At 46.2% G+C, this 15,609-nt stretch overlaps 1 protein-coding gene and 2 non-coding genes across 4 annotated transcripts; all 3 read right to left on the bottom strand.

The window, feature by feature from the left end:
- Positions 1–1,072: 1,072 nt before the first annotated feature.
- On the bottom strand, positions 1,073–7,019 carry RPSA (ribosomal protein SA). Of its 2 annotated transcripts, none has more exons than XM_077989899.1 (7): positions 6,976–7,019; positions 5,967–6,148; positions 5,022–5,140; positions 2,600–2,845; positions 1,728–1,856; positions 1,444–1,609; positions 1,073–1,237 (listed from the first exon to the last, which is right to left on the bottom strand). In XM_077989899.1, the coding sequence occupies exons 2-7, from the start codon at positions 6,097–6,099 to the stop codon at positions 1,143–1,145; spliced, it is 888 nt and encodes a 295-aa protein (XP_077846025.1). In that variant the 5' UTR covers positions 6,100–6,148; positions 6,976–7,019; the 3' UTR covers positions 1,073–1,142. The 2 variants fall into 2 exon arrangements, with proteins under 2 accessions (XP_077846025.1, NP_001182409.1); NM_001195480.1 differs by having other exon boundaries at positions 5,967–6,132; positions 6,976–7,007.
- On the bottom strand, positions 2,392–2,545 carry LOC114676571 (small nucleolar RNA SNORA62/SNORA6 family). Its single transcript, XR_003727622.1, has one exon. It is a non-coding gene; the product is annotated as a small nucleolar RNA SNORA62/SNORA6 family (small nucleolar RNA).
- Positions 5,207–5,357, bottom strand: LOC114676572 (small nucleolar RNA SNORA62/SNORA6 family). The gene has a single exon (XR_003727623.1). It is a non-coding gene; the product is annotated as a small nucleolar RNA SNORA62/SNORA6 family (small nucleolar RNA).
- Positions 7,020–15,609: the final 8,590 nt, after the last annotated feature.

Genomic DNA, 15,609 nt, shown 5'->3' with positions numbered 1-15,609 from the left:
ATCACAGCTCACTGCAGCCTCCAACTCCTGGGCTCAGGTGGATTCTCCCACCTCAGCCTCCTGTGTAGCTGAGGTACTGTAAGAGTATGCCATCATGCCCTGCCAATTTTCTGTATCTTTCGAAGAGATGGAGTTTTACCATGATGCCCAGGCTGGTGCTGCACTCCTGAGCTCAAGCAATTGTTTTACCTCTGCTTCCCAAAGTGCTGGGATTATGGGTGAGCCAACATGACAGCCAAGAGTATTTTTCAATAGGCAATGAGAATCATTAAATCAGTTTAGGATGAAGTCAGCAGCATTAACATATAAAAAACAAATGTGGCCAGGCACAGCGGCTCAGGCCTGTAATCCCAGCATTTTGGGGCGGGTCACATAAGGCCAGGAGTTCGAGACCAGCCTGGCAAAACCCTCTCTACTACAAATGGAAAAATTAGCCAGGTGTGGCGGTGCACACCTGAAATGCCAGCTATGCGGGAGGCTGAGGCACAAGAATTGCCTGAACCCAGGAGGCAGAGGTTGCAGTGAACTGAGATCACACCACTGTACTCCAGCCTGGACAACAGGTAAAGACTCTCTCCCCCGCCCCACCCCCAGCAAAGACAAATACGGAGAGCATTTATTTTTTTTATACATACATACAACCCTCTCCTCTCCCAGAACCTGTAGGCAAGCTCACAAGAGGGGCAATTAATGTCTCTCGATGTGGGGAAGGGCCATCGCCTGTCCAGGGCTTCCAGGAATAGTTAACCTAAGTGACAGGAACATTCTCAAAAATAAAAACCTAAGCTCTATAGAACTTACCTACACAAATGGTAATTAAAGTCAAGATTATCAGGGCCTCAGAAAAATATTCCTGAGGTTACCACCTAAGTATGTGCAACCACTTATATCTATTTTCAGGGAACAGATGTTCTCTACACAGAAAGCAAGCTCAAGTGAAAAGCAATGTACATTATCTACAGTGGGCTTTAGAAGTACAATTCATTTCGAGACATGTATTTATTATTATACCTTGGTATGCAATCTCAGGTATTCTGATCTGGAGTAAAAAACCAAACTAAATAAACACAACTTTTAGAAACTGATGTTTATTTTCTATCAACCATTTTTCCATGTTGCTTAAGAGCCCGTGCAAGAACAGCTTAAGACCATTCAGTGGTTGCTCCTACCCATTCAGTGGCCTGAGCAGTGGGAGCTGCAGACCAGTCTTCCGTGGCAGGCTGAGCACTCCAGTCTTCTGTTAAGAAAATACCAAAAAAAGCCATCAGCTCTGTCCTCAAAGTAGTATTTTTCCTTACCCCACTCCCTACAGCAGACTATCAGATGCTGTAGCACACTAGGATGAAAACCTCTTAAAGCTACTATAAAAGCCACAGAGATCATTAGAATAAAACTGAGAAGTTGCAAAATATCAGCTTGATGCTCTTCTATCCTGATACATACCAGTAGGGAACTGCTGAATAGGCACAGAGGGCACCTGCACACCTTCAGACCAGTCTGCAACCTCAGGCTGAGTAGCAGTGAACTCAGGAGCTGGAGCAGTCCATTCACCCTGAAATTCCTCCTTGGTCACTGCCTTTTCAGCAGCAGCCTGCTCTTCTTTTTCAATCTGGTTATTTTAAAAAAAAGGGGGGGAAAGACTTACAGTGACTGACAAATTTTGCTTCCTAGAAGCACAGTCCAAGTTGTCCATATTGCTTATGTAACCACAAGCCTTTGGAGCTTACCTCTTCAGGATCTCTGTAGAAGTAGAGATCAGGCATGACCTCCCACGGGTGTTCACGGGAAATGGTGCCACGCATGCGCAGAACTTCCCGAGCCAGCATCCACCACATCAAACCCACTGAGTGAGCTCCCTGCCAAAAGCGGCAATTATTAAAAAGTGACACTTGGTCAAACCCAAACAGCAAGCATCTTCCTGGCTCCTACATCATCTAGGTACCAAAAGTACAGACATCTCTTAGTTTAAAAGCAATTGTAACAGGGAACATTATAATCAGGGATTTTCAACCAACCTTGTCTGCACATTGGAATCATAGGGATTGAAACAAACAAACAAAAAAACCAAAAAAAACCCCACACACACAGTTTTCAAGACTTCACCACACACTACTATATGAGATCTCTGGGAGAAATGCCTGGACACTAGCATTTAAAAAAAAAAAAATCTCTGGGCAATTCTTATGCACAACTAGGGTTACAAATCAACCAATTTGAACCACACACAACCCACCTTTTTAGAATCTTATAGTAGAACCCATCAAGTTGGTGTAAAACCAGAAAGGCCAAATGCCTGAGGCCTGAGCAAGAAACATGGACAAAGGCAGAAGAAAACACACTATTTTCCAAATGTTTTCATCTCTCCACAAAGCTGTCATGCAGTAATGTTATACTTGTAGCAAGAATTACTATCAAATTCCACTCATTGGGCCAAAGACCCTTGTGGTGTTAGCGAAAAACTTGCCCCTCATGTAGCACACTACCTACACTTGCGAGTTCATCGGCCAGTCAGTAGCCTCAACTCCAAGCTCTAACAATGTGCACAGGAATGTTTTTTCTAGAGCATGCATTCGTCAATTCTAGATCATAAAATCATTACCTTGTTGTTGCATGGGATGGCAATGTCCACATAGCGCAGAGGAGAATCTGTGTTACACAGAGCAATGGTAGGTAGGTTAACATAAGATGCCTCCGTGAGAGGCTGGTGGTCAGCCCTGGGGTCAGTAACCACAAGAAGCCGTGGCTCCCGGAAGGCTGCCTGGATCTGGTTAGTGAAGGTTCCAGGAGTGAAGCGGCCAGCAATTGGAGTGGCTCCAGTGGCAGCAGCAAACTTCAGCACGGCCCTCTTTGAAGAATTTAAAAGTTAATGGTACTCCAGAGATATTTCATAGCAACTCCCCATATGCTGACACCAGTTCTGTAATCATATGAAAAAGCCTATCTGGCCGAAACCCTCAAATACCTCTTCCTCAAAAATGAAAGCAAAAAGCATTAATTCCTCTAAGTTCTCTAGGTTAACTGACTTACAATGCCCTCACTTCTAGGCCCTCTGCTTGGAATGCACTTCCCACCCCCACTTCTCTCAGGTGTCTGGTTCACTGGCTTCTTTACGTCTGGAGGCTCCAGAACCACACTTGCCAGGCTCTAAGAACCAAGTAGGTGATTTTTTGAGTAAACTGAGGACATTCACATGCCTCCAAGTTCCTCACATGGTTGTGAGAACACATCTAACACAGAACAATCTTGGCACCAGCAAGAAGCACTTCTGGGCACTGGCCAACTTAATCACTACTACTCCATATAAAGCAGGCACATACCCAGCTTTCCTTAACCTCTCTTACTTCTCCGGGAGATTTCCCGCATACATTCAAAAAGAGGCTTGTTTTTCTACTATATCCCAAGCACCCAGCAACACTACCTGGCCCAATCTAGATGCTCAGTATATTTTTCTCAAGCAAGCAAGAACTGTCACTCAGTTCATTCTACAGCAATAACTAAAAATGCCTTTTTTCTACTGTGTACCAAACTATGCAGTCCCAGTAACAAGTCAGTTTCAGGAATAACCCTCTGCAAAAACACGCGTCGGAACCTGTCCTGTCAACATTGAAATAAAGTCTTCACTACATGATTTTCAAATCTGTCAAAATAGTTGAGTTGAATAAAATCCTGTTAGAATTCTTAGAATTCAAGAAATCTACTAGTTTTCTCAACAGAAAAAATGTTAAAATAGAGCTGTGGCAAAAAAAAAAAAAAGATTCAAGTTGTACTAACTAGTCATTTCTTAAAAATACAAATTAAGGTATTTTTCATTCAAGTTGGCAAAGACGGCCTCACTCTTGTCACTCAGGTTGGAATGCAGTAGACAGTCTTGGCTCCCTGTTGCCTCAACCTCCTGGGTTCAAGCAATCTTCCCACCTCAGCCTCAGCTGAGACTACAGGCATGCAACACCACACCCAGCTGGTTTTTATTTTTGGTAGAGACACAGTCTTGCCACATTGCTCACCCTGGTCTCGAACTTCTGGGCTCAAGCAAGCCACCAGTCTCGGCCTCACAAAGCACCCATATTACAAAAGCATGAGCCACCCACGACTAGCCTTTTTTTTTTTTTTTTTTTAAGAGACAGGATCTCACTCTGTGCCCCAGGCTTGGAGTGCAGTGACAAAATCATAACTTACTGCACGCAGCCCCCAACTCCTGGACTTGAGGGATCTCCCGCCTCAGACTCCCAATTAATGGGAACTATAGGTGAATGCCACCATGACTGGCTAAGATTCCTAAAAATTTTTTGCTTATGAAACTTGGATAAGACAAAGACTACTGTCCTAATCTAATAAAATCTTACTGAAAAATGCTGCAGTTGATACCAAATTTCTGTCCCAGTATTTCGTCGTCTTAAGGTAAAAACTCTGACTACGGGAAAAAGTGGTAAGCCACTTTAATAGGATAATTTCTAGATATTTAGTGACAGAAGTCTACACAGAATGAAATTATAAAGTTCAACATACTGCCAGATGCCCAGCATGTATGTTGAAAAGGTCTTACAGGCTAGGCACAGTGGCTCACGCCTGTAATCCCAACACTTTGGGAGGCTGAGGTGGGAGGATCACTTGAGGTCAGGAGTTCAAGACCAGCCTGGCCAAATGGTGAAACCACGTCTCTACTAAAAATACAAACACCAGTTGCACATGGTGGCACATGCCTGTAATCCCAGCTACTCGGGAGGCTGAGGCAGGAGAATCCCTTTAACTCAGGAGGCAAAGGTTGCAATGAGCCGAGATCACACCACTGCACTCCAGGCTGGGCAAGGGGCAACAGAGCAAGAGACTGCCTTAAAAACAAAAAACAAAAAAACAAAAAAAAGAGGAAAGGCCATAACGGCGACTTCTATGGCTCAGTCCAACTTAAGATCTCTGAACAGTGGAATTTGAGTTATTTCTATTTTCTTATACCTTTCTGTATTTCTCACAATGTCTGTAAGCTTCATTTCTATAATATAAAATCTAATCACTGTCCCACAAACCTGGCCAGTATTCCTGGAGGATATAACGCTGACATCAGCAGGGTTTTCAATGGCAACAATGGCACGAGCCGCCAGCAGAAGCTTCTCCCAGGTCCTCTTCAGATTTATGATGTAGATGCCTAAGCGAAGGCAAAAGGATTTGTAACACTTGACCTGGCTGTGCAATCATTCTTTGCAAGTTCAGTGTATGTGGCAGCGAGTACTACCAAACTCCAGTCATAGAGGCAAGCTCTACTGGTGTTAGCGAAAATCCTGCCATTAATGTAGCACACTTCCGACACTCAGAAGTTCATGAGCCAAGACTGGCCTCCACCCTGAGCTTTAATAGTGTGCAGCCGAGATTCAGTTGGCTAAATCCATCTCTCCTTTCTCCTTCCCTGTACTTCCTGTCCATCAGTGGTTCTTAAGAATCCACTTCCTGACTTTCTGCCACTCTTTCCCTTTTATCATCTTCACTGATGCAAGATTCATCCTAAATCTCCTTCACAGCATGTCACTCCGAAGTCCTTGGTAGCTTTATCTCTAAAATAAGTGCCTTAGCCAACTTAATGCCTTCCCTCCTCTGGTTCTTCCAAGCTATATTGTTTATCCCCACCTCCTGCCCCACTTTCCACTCAAAATTCAGTTCAACAGCCTGTGTAAGTAACTATGAAGTTGAAGGCACTATGGGAGCTATTAGAAACTCAGCTCATGAACTTGCTCAAGTTCACAACCCAACCCAAGTCCCATAACGCGGGCAACTGATGTATTCTTCCCCTGGAGCAGGAATCTTTTCTCCCAATAACAATCAGAACATTTATTTAAAGTATGTTTTCAACCTAGGAGTCTGGTTTCATTTGAGGAAGAGATGATACAAAGAAATTACCCAGAACTAACCACGAGAATAAGCAAGCTCAAAATCTGTACTTACAGCTGGAGTAACAAAAAATTAAAGCAATGACTAACCATCACTTTTCCTTTTATAGATGTACTGTTCCATCTGGAAGTCAAGATTGGTGCCACCTAAGTGGGTTCCTGCTGCAAGGAACTTAAGGACATCCTCCTCCTTCATTTGCAGGACATCAAGGGCTCCGGACATTGTGAAAGTTTCCCTTTAAGTTACGACGGGAATCTGAAAGGAGAGCAATCTATTTCTTTTCATTCCAGTAAATTAAGTGGCGTACACCCTTAAAAGCTACCCAAGACTCCATCTCCTACAGTGTCAGGCATTGAGCTTACAGTGCAATGAAGGGGCAAAGTTAACCAATACATGTCGTGTATTACGGAATAGCGCACATCTTACTGAGGAAATGATGTGGACGGCAGAACAAGTGAATAATAAAACTAAACGAAATTAGCGAATGGAAATTCAACACTTCTCAAGATAGGAATTAAGGAAAAGTTCCGGATACGCCAAGTTAACTAGATATACAAGAGGAGCCATATTTGGAATATGGAAACTAAAGGGAAAAAACGTATGAATTGGTTTCAGGTATTTTCAAGCAGATTGTAGGCGGGTGCTTTGGAATTACTTCGCTGTGCCGTCACCACTTGTCTCAAAACCCAAGAACCTTAACTCCTAACCCACACGGCGCGAAGGGGAAAACCCAACCAGTCCAAGTCGCCGGTGTAAATCAGGGCCTGGGCCTCGACTCGCCGCCGTGGGGGGGTCCGAAGGGATAGCAACACCGAATGTTAGTCCGCCTTCTGAACTCCCGCCCACCGGCGGCCTGGCCCGAACCCCAGCTCCGAGCCTCCGCTGGAGGGCGACCTCCACCCGCTCCCGCGGCACTGGGGGAACCCGCCAGCCGGAGCCTGGCCACGTGCAGGCCGCAGGCCTAAGGTGGGGCGCGCCCGGCGGGAGACAGACCCGGTCTGACCGGCTTTCATAACTAGTCTTCGCACCCTTCACTTGAGCAGGAAAAGCTCATTTTTCTAGCCTTGGGAGGCGCCACGGACACCACAAGTAACTCACCCAGAACAACGCCGTATGGACCCTTCTGTAGGTAGCGCGGAAAGGAGCAGCAATAGGAAATGACGTTCTTATATACTCCTTTGTCAGCCAATGGCAAAGAAAGTCGAGCGGAAGAAGGGCGGAGCCGGAGAAGAGCGCTGCCGGGACTGGGCTCCTTCTTCAGGAAGGCGGGCTTGCGGCGCAGGCGAGGACTTCTGGGCTGTAGCGGGTAGCCGCGGCCTGGTAGGATCTGGGGAGCTTGTGACTTTGGGGGTTCCAGTGCCACAGCGGCGCCCTGTGCATAATTCCTGTCCAGAGCGCGGAACTGAAGCTAGCCAGCCAGGCGGGGCGTTCTTACCCAGCTCCTTGTACCTGCGAATTTGAGCGGCTTTCTCGCCTAAGCTGCAGTTTCCTTACCTGAAACGTAGAAAGGTTTGTTCGACACAACAAACTGTTAGGTAAACAAAAGCTTGAAGATTTATTTGATTTTCCTGGAGAACAGTTTAACAGAAAGTAATTCAGATTTAAATGTTCACTTAGGGGAAGTTTCCCTGAAAAAGTTAAAAAGGACAAGATTGAACAGATGGTATGGATTATATCTGTCATCTACCTATCTTTTTTGTTGTTGTTGTTGGTCGAAGAAAAGTTTTTGCAATATCTGTCAGTAGGAGATAAGTTTGCTGGGCGCGGTGGCTTGTGCCTATAATCCCAGCACTTTGAGAGGCCAAGTGGATTGCCTGAGCTCTGAAGTTCAAGACTAGCCTGGGAAACATGGGGAGACCCCGTCTCCACAAAAAGTACAAAAATTAACCAAGCATGGTGGTGCGTTCCTGTAGTCCCAGCTACTCAGGAGGATGAGGCGGGAGGATAGCTTGAGCCCAGAGATCAAGGCTGCAGTGAATATGATTGCAGCGCTGCACTCCAGCCTGAGCAACAGAGTGAAATCCTGTCTCCAAAAAACAAACAAAAAATAGTAGTTAATTGAAGGGGCGCGGTGGCTGTAATCCCAGCACTTTGGGAGGCTGATCTCTTGAGGCCAGGAGTTCAGGAGACCAGCCTGGCCAACATGGTGAAACCCGGTATCTACTAAAAATTCAAAAATTAGCCGGGCATGGTGGTGCATGCCTGTAATCCCAGCTACCGGGGAGGCTGAGGCGGAGAATTACTTGAACCCAGAAGGCGGAGGTTGCGGTAAGCAGAGATTGCGTCATTCGCACTCCAGCCTGGGCGACAGACCAAGACTCCGTCAAAAAAAAAAAAAAAAAAATCGCCGGGCACGGTGGCTCAAACCTGTAATCCCAGCACTTGGGGAGGCCGAGGCGGGCGGATCATGAGGTCAGGAGATTGAGACCATCCTGGCTAACACGGTGAAACCCCGTCTCAACTGAAAATACAAAACTTATCCGGGCGTGGTGGCAGGCGCCTGTAGTCCCAGCTACTCGGGAGGCTGAGGCAGGAGAATGCCGTGAACCCGGGAGGCAGAGCTTGCAATGAGCCCGAGGTTGCGCCACTGCACTCCAGCCAGGGCGACAGAGCATGACTCCGTCTCAAAAAAAAAAAATGGAGATTCCTGTCTGTGGCGTGCTGAGTCAATCTGATTTCTGAGCCCGCCCCAAAATGAACTCGTAGACCCTTATGGCCACTCTTCCATAGGACAGCACATCCAGGTTCTCCTGCAAGTGGCTCTGCAGCTCCACTGAGGCCAGTATGATTTTCTGAGGAGCTTGGAAACCCTTGGACCCTAGCACAGGTCACCCCCAGGCTGCTCTGCTTCATCACCCACCAAGGCTGAAGCACCTGGGGCTTGAGGGACAAATTCAGAGAAGTCACAGCCCCTTGCTGCAAATGCCTCCCACTTCTACTCTTCGTTTTGGAAAGAGGATGCATTCAGTTTGTTGGCACAAACTCAGGCCACAGCCCTCCTCAGAGCAAGGCCCCTGAGTCCCAGAACAATGCCCTTCCCCCTGCGCCCAAATGTACTCCTGCTTAACCCTTCAAGTGTGGACTGGGATTGTTGAGTAGTGAATGCAGCTTTGCAGGGTTCCTCCAGGGGTCTCAGCCTTGGCATTAGAATCACCTAGGGAGCTTTTAAAGTCTTGTATCTAGGCTGAACATACCAGAATTTCTGAGTGAGACCCAAGCATCAGTAGCTTTTAAAGCTCTTGTAGGGGCTTCCCCACCACCCTCTGAACATTCACTGCTAAAATAAACTGACAATAGGCAAATTAACAGGAGAAGAAACATACACTTTTTTTTTTTTTTTTTTTTGAGACGGAGTTTCACTCTTGTAGCCCGGTCTGGAGTGCAATGGCTCAATCTCGGCTCACCAAAACCTCTGCCTCTGGGGTTCAAGTGATTCTCCTGCCTCAGCCTCCCGAGTAGCTGGGATTATAGGCATGTGCCACCATACCCGGCTAATTTCGTATTTTTAGTAGAGATGGGGTTTCTCCATGTTGGTCAGGCTGGTCTTGAACTCCAGACCTCAGGTTATCTGCCCATCTCAGCCTCCCAAAGTGCTGGGATTACAGGCATGAACCACCGTGCCAGGCCAAATATACACATTTATTAATGTGCTTATGCACAGGAGCCATACAAAATATAAGACTCAAGGGCCAGATGGCTGAAGCTTAAATAGCATCTACTTCACAGGGAAGGAAGATGGGAAGGTAAACAATTTAGAGGGCTAGTAAGTGATTTTGGGAAGGATAGGAATGAGTTCAAAGAACAGAAAATTTGCCTGAGACAGAGTTCCTCTGAGCTCTGGGGGAAACAGCAGCAAATTACGGTGGGGTAAGGGGAGGAACTTCACTGTGACCAAAGATTGCCTTATTAGGCAGATAATGTTTCCTGGAAAATCTCTCAGAGCTGCCCTCAGAAAAATAGATGAAGAGTCTGTGTGGGCATGGTGATGACTTTTAGTCTTTTCTCTTCCCAGTGGTTAATATTTCCTGGTTACCTGATGAGATTCCTAGGGAGGAAGTTTTAAGACTATTGTATTTATTCTGGAGGAACTTACCTTATTCAGATAAGGGAACTTCAGACAAAGCCCCTCCCTATGCTTTGGGAAAAGAGGGGATTGAGAGATGGGGTTAGGGGAAGGTCAGAAAGAAACCTTGGTTCTGACGCTATTTCAGAAGCCTTTGTTTTCTTTAATTCAAAGCACTCAGCATGCCAAAGTGCCCTATTCAGTCAGGGGTATCATTTTCTGAGCCCCAACATTTTCCAGATGATTCCAGTGTGCAGCCATATTGAGTTTAAAAACCACGATCCTAGACTCTAGAGTATTTCTTCTTTATTGTATTTATTTTTTTTTGAGACAGAGTCTCATTCTGTCACCCAGGCTGGAGTGCGGTGGTGTGATCTCGGCTTACTGCAACCTCTGTCTCCCAGGCTCAAGCAATTCTCCAGCTTCAGCCTCCTGAGTAGCTGGGACTACAGGCCCGCACTACCACATCTGGCCAATTTTTGTATTTGTGGTAGAGACAGAGTTTCGCTTTGTTGGCCAGGCTGGTCTTGAACTCCTAGCCTCAAGTGATCAGCCCGCCTTGGCCTCCCAAAGTGCTAGGATTACAGGCATGAGCCACTGCACCCGGCCTAGGGTATTTCTTGACTACCTAAGCTAATGGCTCCCGGGAGCAGAGAAGGAGAACTTAGAAGCTAGTTCTATCTAGAGGCTGTTGCATTGAGGCAGCTTTTTTTGGAGGGAGTGGTGACAAAAGCTGAAATTTAAGACACAGTGGATTGTTAAAAATTTTTTTTTTTTTTTTTTTTTGAGACAGAGTTGCTATCTCCCAGGCTGGAGTGCAGTGGTGCAATTGTGATTCACTGCAGCCTCTGCCTTCCAGATTCAAGCAATTCTTGTGCCTCAGCTACCCAAATACCTGGGACTACAGGTGCACACCACTATATCTGGCTAAGTTTCTATAATTTTAGTAAAGACAGGGCTTTGCCATGTTGGCCAGGCTGTTCTTGAACTCCTGACCTCAAGTATCTCACCCGCCTTGGCCTCCCCAAGTGCTGGGATTATAGGTGTGAGCCAGCGTGCCCTGCTGGTTGTTAAATTTATTTATTTATTTTTTGAAGACAGTCTCCCTCTGGAGTGCAATGGCGCCATCTCAGCTCACTGCAACCTCCACCTCCCAGGTTCAAGTGATTCTCCTGCCTCAACCTCCCAAGTAGCTGGAATTACAGGTGCGTGCCACCATGCCTGGCTAATTTTTGTATTTTTAGTAGAGATGGGTTTTCACCATGTTGGTCAAGCTGGTCTCGAACTGCTGACCTCAGGTGATCCACCTGCCTCGGCCTCCCAGAGTGTTGGGATTACAGGCGTGAGCCACCACGCCCAGCGTGGTTGTTACATTTAATATCAACAATAAGTTAGAAGGCCCGGCGTGGTGGCACACACCTGTAATCCCAGCACTTTGGGAGGCTGAGGTGGGCAGATCCCTTGAGCCCAGGCATTCGAGACTAGCCTGGGCAACATGGTAAAACCCTGTCTCTACTAAAAATACAAAGATATTAGCTGGGTGTGGTAATGCATGCCTGTAGTCCCAGCTACTTGGGAGGCTGAGGTGGGAGGACTGCTTGAGCCTGGGAGGTAGAGGCTTCAGTGGGCTGACATTGTGCCACTATACTCCAGCCTGTGGAATAGAGTGAGACCCTGTCTCAAAAAAACCAACCAGTTATAAATGCACACTGCTCAGCCAGAAGTATATGGAAGAGGCATAAGGCCTAACCTTGGTGAGCAGGTTTCAGTTTTGCAACCTCCCAGAGTCACTGCTGGGTTCCCTGTCTTGATTGGGCCCTCAGAACTGACTCACTCTAACCTCAGTTTGCCTCAAAATTATGCATGCTTTCTAACTGCTGGTTAAAGAAATTTCAGCCTCTCCTCATTTCTCTTGGGAGGAAGCAACTGAACGAAGTGAATGGAACGTTTCATTTGCACTCACATTTGCTAAGTGAGAAACCCTTATATGCCTTTTTAGACTTTCCATCGCTTAGAATCTATAGCTCTGGTCTTTCCTTTGCCTCAGAAATTGGATAGACCTAAATGTAATGAAGCCATCCAAGGTAACATCCAGTTTACAGAACATGTGTGAAACGGAGAGATGGGCTAAAACCATCAGAAAACAAACTCAGAAAATGGGACATTTTACAGGATACTGGGGCTGAGAAAGCGTTACCTCAAAGACTGGCCCTTTGATACGCCTAGAGAGGCCTTAGACGCTGCTTCAGAATCAAGGTTCCTCTAACTTTGTCTTGTTCTCCCATCCCCTCAGTCCCTACAAAGACAATGTAGAACAACAAAAGTGGGGAGAATGGTGGTGTCCTGGAATAGTTTTTGGTTTTTTTGGTTTTCTTTTTTTTGAGACAGGGCCTTGCTCTGTCACCTGGGCTGGAGTGAGCCTGATCACGGCTCACTGCAGCCTTCACTTTCAGGGCTTAAGTGATTCTCCTGCCTCAGCCTTCTGAGTAGCTGGGACTGCAGATGTGTCTCACCACGCCTGGCTGATTTTTTTATTTTTCCGTAGAGACAGAGTTTGACTATGTTGCCTAGGCTGGTCTCAAACTACTGGGCTCAAGCGATCTATCAGCCTTGGCTTTTCAAAGGGCTGGGCCTACAGGCATGAGCCATTGTGCCCAGCGTAGAGATTTTTAAAACCAACTGCCAGCAAAGTGTGGTGGCTCATACCTGTAATACCAACCCTTTGGGAGGCTGAGACAGGAGGATCACTTGAGGCTAGGAGTTTGACACCAGTCTGGGCAAATTGCGACATCTTGTCTCTGCAAAAAAATTTTTTAAAAATTGGCTGGGTGTGGTGGCGTGCACCTGTAGTCCCAGCTACTTGGGAGGCTGAGGTGGGAGGATTGCTTGAGCCTAGAAGTTCAAGGTTGCAGTGAACCATGATCATACCACTGCACTGCATCCTGGGTGACAGAGCAAGACCCTGTCTCTAAAACATAAATAAATAAAAAACTAAATGCCTTGTATGGACCTTGTTTGAATTCTAATTGAAATAAACCAACTGTAAAAAATCATTTTTGAGACAGTCTGGGAAATGTGAATATGGATGATATGCAAAAAATGTGTTAAACTTTTCCAGGTGGGGTAGTGACATAGTACTTATGCTAAAAAAAGTCCATAATTTTTAGAGATGCATACTGAAGTATGCAAGGGTGAAATGATGTGATGTCTGGGATCTGTCTCTAAAAGCTTCATAAAAGAAAAAGGAGGCCAGGCGTGGTGGCTCACGTCTATAATCCCAGCACTTTGGGAAGCCAAGGCAGGTGGATCATGAGGTCAGGAGATCAAGACCATCCTGGTTAACACGGTGAAACCCCATCTCTACTGAAAATACAAAAAATTAGCCAGGCATGATGGCGGGCGCCTGTAGTCCCAGCTACTCGGGAGGCTGAGGAAGAGAATGGCGTGAACCCAGGAGATGGAGCTTGCAGTGAGCCAAGATCGCGCCACCGCACTCCAGCAGCCTGCGCAACACAGCGAGACTCCGTCTCAAAAAAGAAAAAAGAAAAAAAAAACGAAAAAGGAGTGGTAGGGGCAGGGGACAGAGTTTGGGGAGAGAAGCAAGTATGACAAAATCTTGGCAATTGCTCCATCTGAGCGATATGAATGAAGGGCCAGTAGACCATTGGCTCTCCTATTGTGATGGCTTGAAAGATTTCATAATCATGTATTCTTAGAAAGCGAGTGTAATATAGCTTGAAACCTTTGCTTCTGTGTCTTCTTTTGGCTCTAGCCCTACATGCCTTATCTTTAGTCACCATATGACTATTTTCCTCCCACAGAGCCCCACCTCTAATGTGCTTTAAGTCTAAGGCAGCCAAGAAGGAACCATTAAAACAAAAAAAAAAAGGCAATGGGCAATGTTTCCAAAGCCAGCTAACGCTCACTAGCCAATTCCCTTCCGAACTTTAATAGTGAGACTGTGAGAGAGGAAACAACAGGCTACTTGCCACAGGACTTGGGATTCACAAAGACAAATTTTCTACCTCATGTTTAGAGAAAACTAGATGATTTCTCCTGATTTTATAATATTTATTTGCTCCCCTAAAAAACAAATGAAGAAAATATGAGGGGAATCTGGTGGCGGAAATTCACCTGCCAATGTAAGGCCAGGAAATTCGTATTGGTAAGAAGCCCATCTCTCTCGGCCTTATCTCTGTCCCTCCTCCCTAAGAGGCCTCACTGGCATTAGGTTCCCTGCACTCAGGATGAGAGTCAAACGAGGCTGAGGAGGCAAGGGACATGGAACACCTGCTCTAGAGTCTAAGTTCTTAGGAAGCAGCCACTCCATCCAACTGTCCTCCCTTCTCTCCTTTCCCATCCTGACCTCCCCTGCTTCCTACAGCACGAGGCCTCACAACACACAGGTCACAGCATTGGAGGCTTGTGTGCCACTATAAGCTTAGGACCCTGCTTCATCCTTTCCCATACCTCTACCCAAATTACTATTTTAAATATGGTGTTTTAACCTAAAACCTAAAGTATAAACTGATTTTAACTTATACATCAACTTAATCTGTGTTATGGGTTGAATCGTGTCCCCCCCAAAAATATATTGGTGTTCTAACCCCTAATACCTGCAAATGTGACCCTATTTGGAAATAGGGTCTAACAGATGTAATCAAATTAAAATGAAGTCATACTGGATTAGGATGAGTCCTAAGCCAATACCTAGTGTCCTTAAGAGAGAAATTTGGACATAGAAACATACACAAGGGAAAAGGCATGTGAAGACAGAGGCAGAGATTGGAGTGATATATTTACAAGCCAAGGAATGCCAGCCACCACTAGAAGGTGCAACAGGCAAAGCATGACTCCCCTTGAGCCTTCAGAGGTGCAATGCTGCTGACACGTTGATTTCAGACTTCTGGCCTCCAGATTGAGAGTTATAAACCATTCAGACTGTGGCAATTTGTTGTGGCTGTCCTATGAAGCTAATACCACATTTCAGAAACATTTATTCATTAACCCTCACCACCACCTGAGGCAGTAAACATTACTAACCCTATTTCCAGCTGGGGGCACTGGCTCACACCTGTAATCCCAGCACTTTGGGAGGCTGAGGTGGGTGGATCACTTGAGGTCAGGAGTTCAAGACCAGCCTGGCCAGCATGGTGAAACCCCATCTCTACAAAAAATACAAAAAATTAACCCAGCATGGTGGCGCATACCTGTAGTTCCAGCTACTCAGAAGGCTGAGGTGAGAGAATTGCTTGAACCCAGGAGCGGAGGTTGCAGTCAGCTGAGATTGCACCATTGCACTCCAGCCTGGGCAACAGAACCACACTTTGTTCCCCGCCCCCTAAAAAACCCCCAAAACAAACCCCATTTCCTAGGCAATTTCAGTGCCATGCCTAAATAGTGGAGAGCGAAGAGCTTTCAACCTGGGCTGCATGGATTAGAGCCCATGTTCTTAACCACAAGACTAAATATCCCCCCAACTTCTGCTTCTTGTATAAAGTAATGGCTGTTTCCTGGGTTTTTTTTTTCCCCTGATAGAGAGTCTCATGCTGTCATCCAGACTGGAGGGCAGTGGCGTGATCTGCAACCTGCGTCTCCTGGGTTCAAGTGATTCTCCTGCCTCAGCCTCCTGAGTAGCTGGGATTACAGGTGTGCCCCATGATGCCCAG

This window comes from Macaca mulatta, chromosome 2 (assembly GCF_049350105.2).
Source record: "Macaca mulatta isolate MMU2019108-1 chromosome 2, T2T-MMU8v2.0, whole genome shotgun sequence".
NCBI lineage: Eukaryota > Metazoa > Chordata > Mammalia > Primates > Cercopithecidae > Macaca > Macaca mulatta.
Note: the sequence above shows the minus strand (reverse complement) of the source record. Positions and strands in the feature narration are given on the sequence as shown.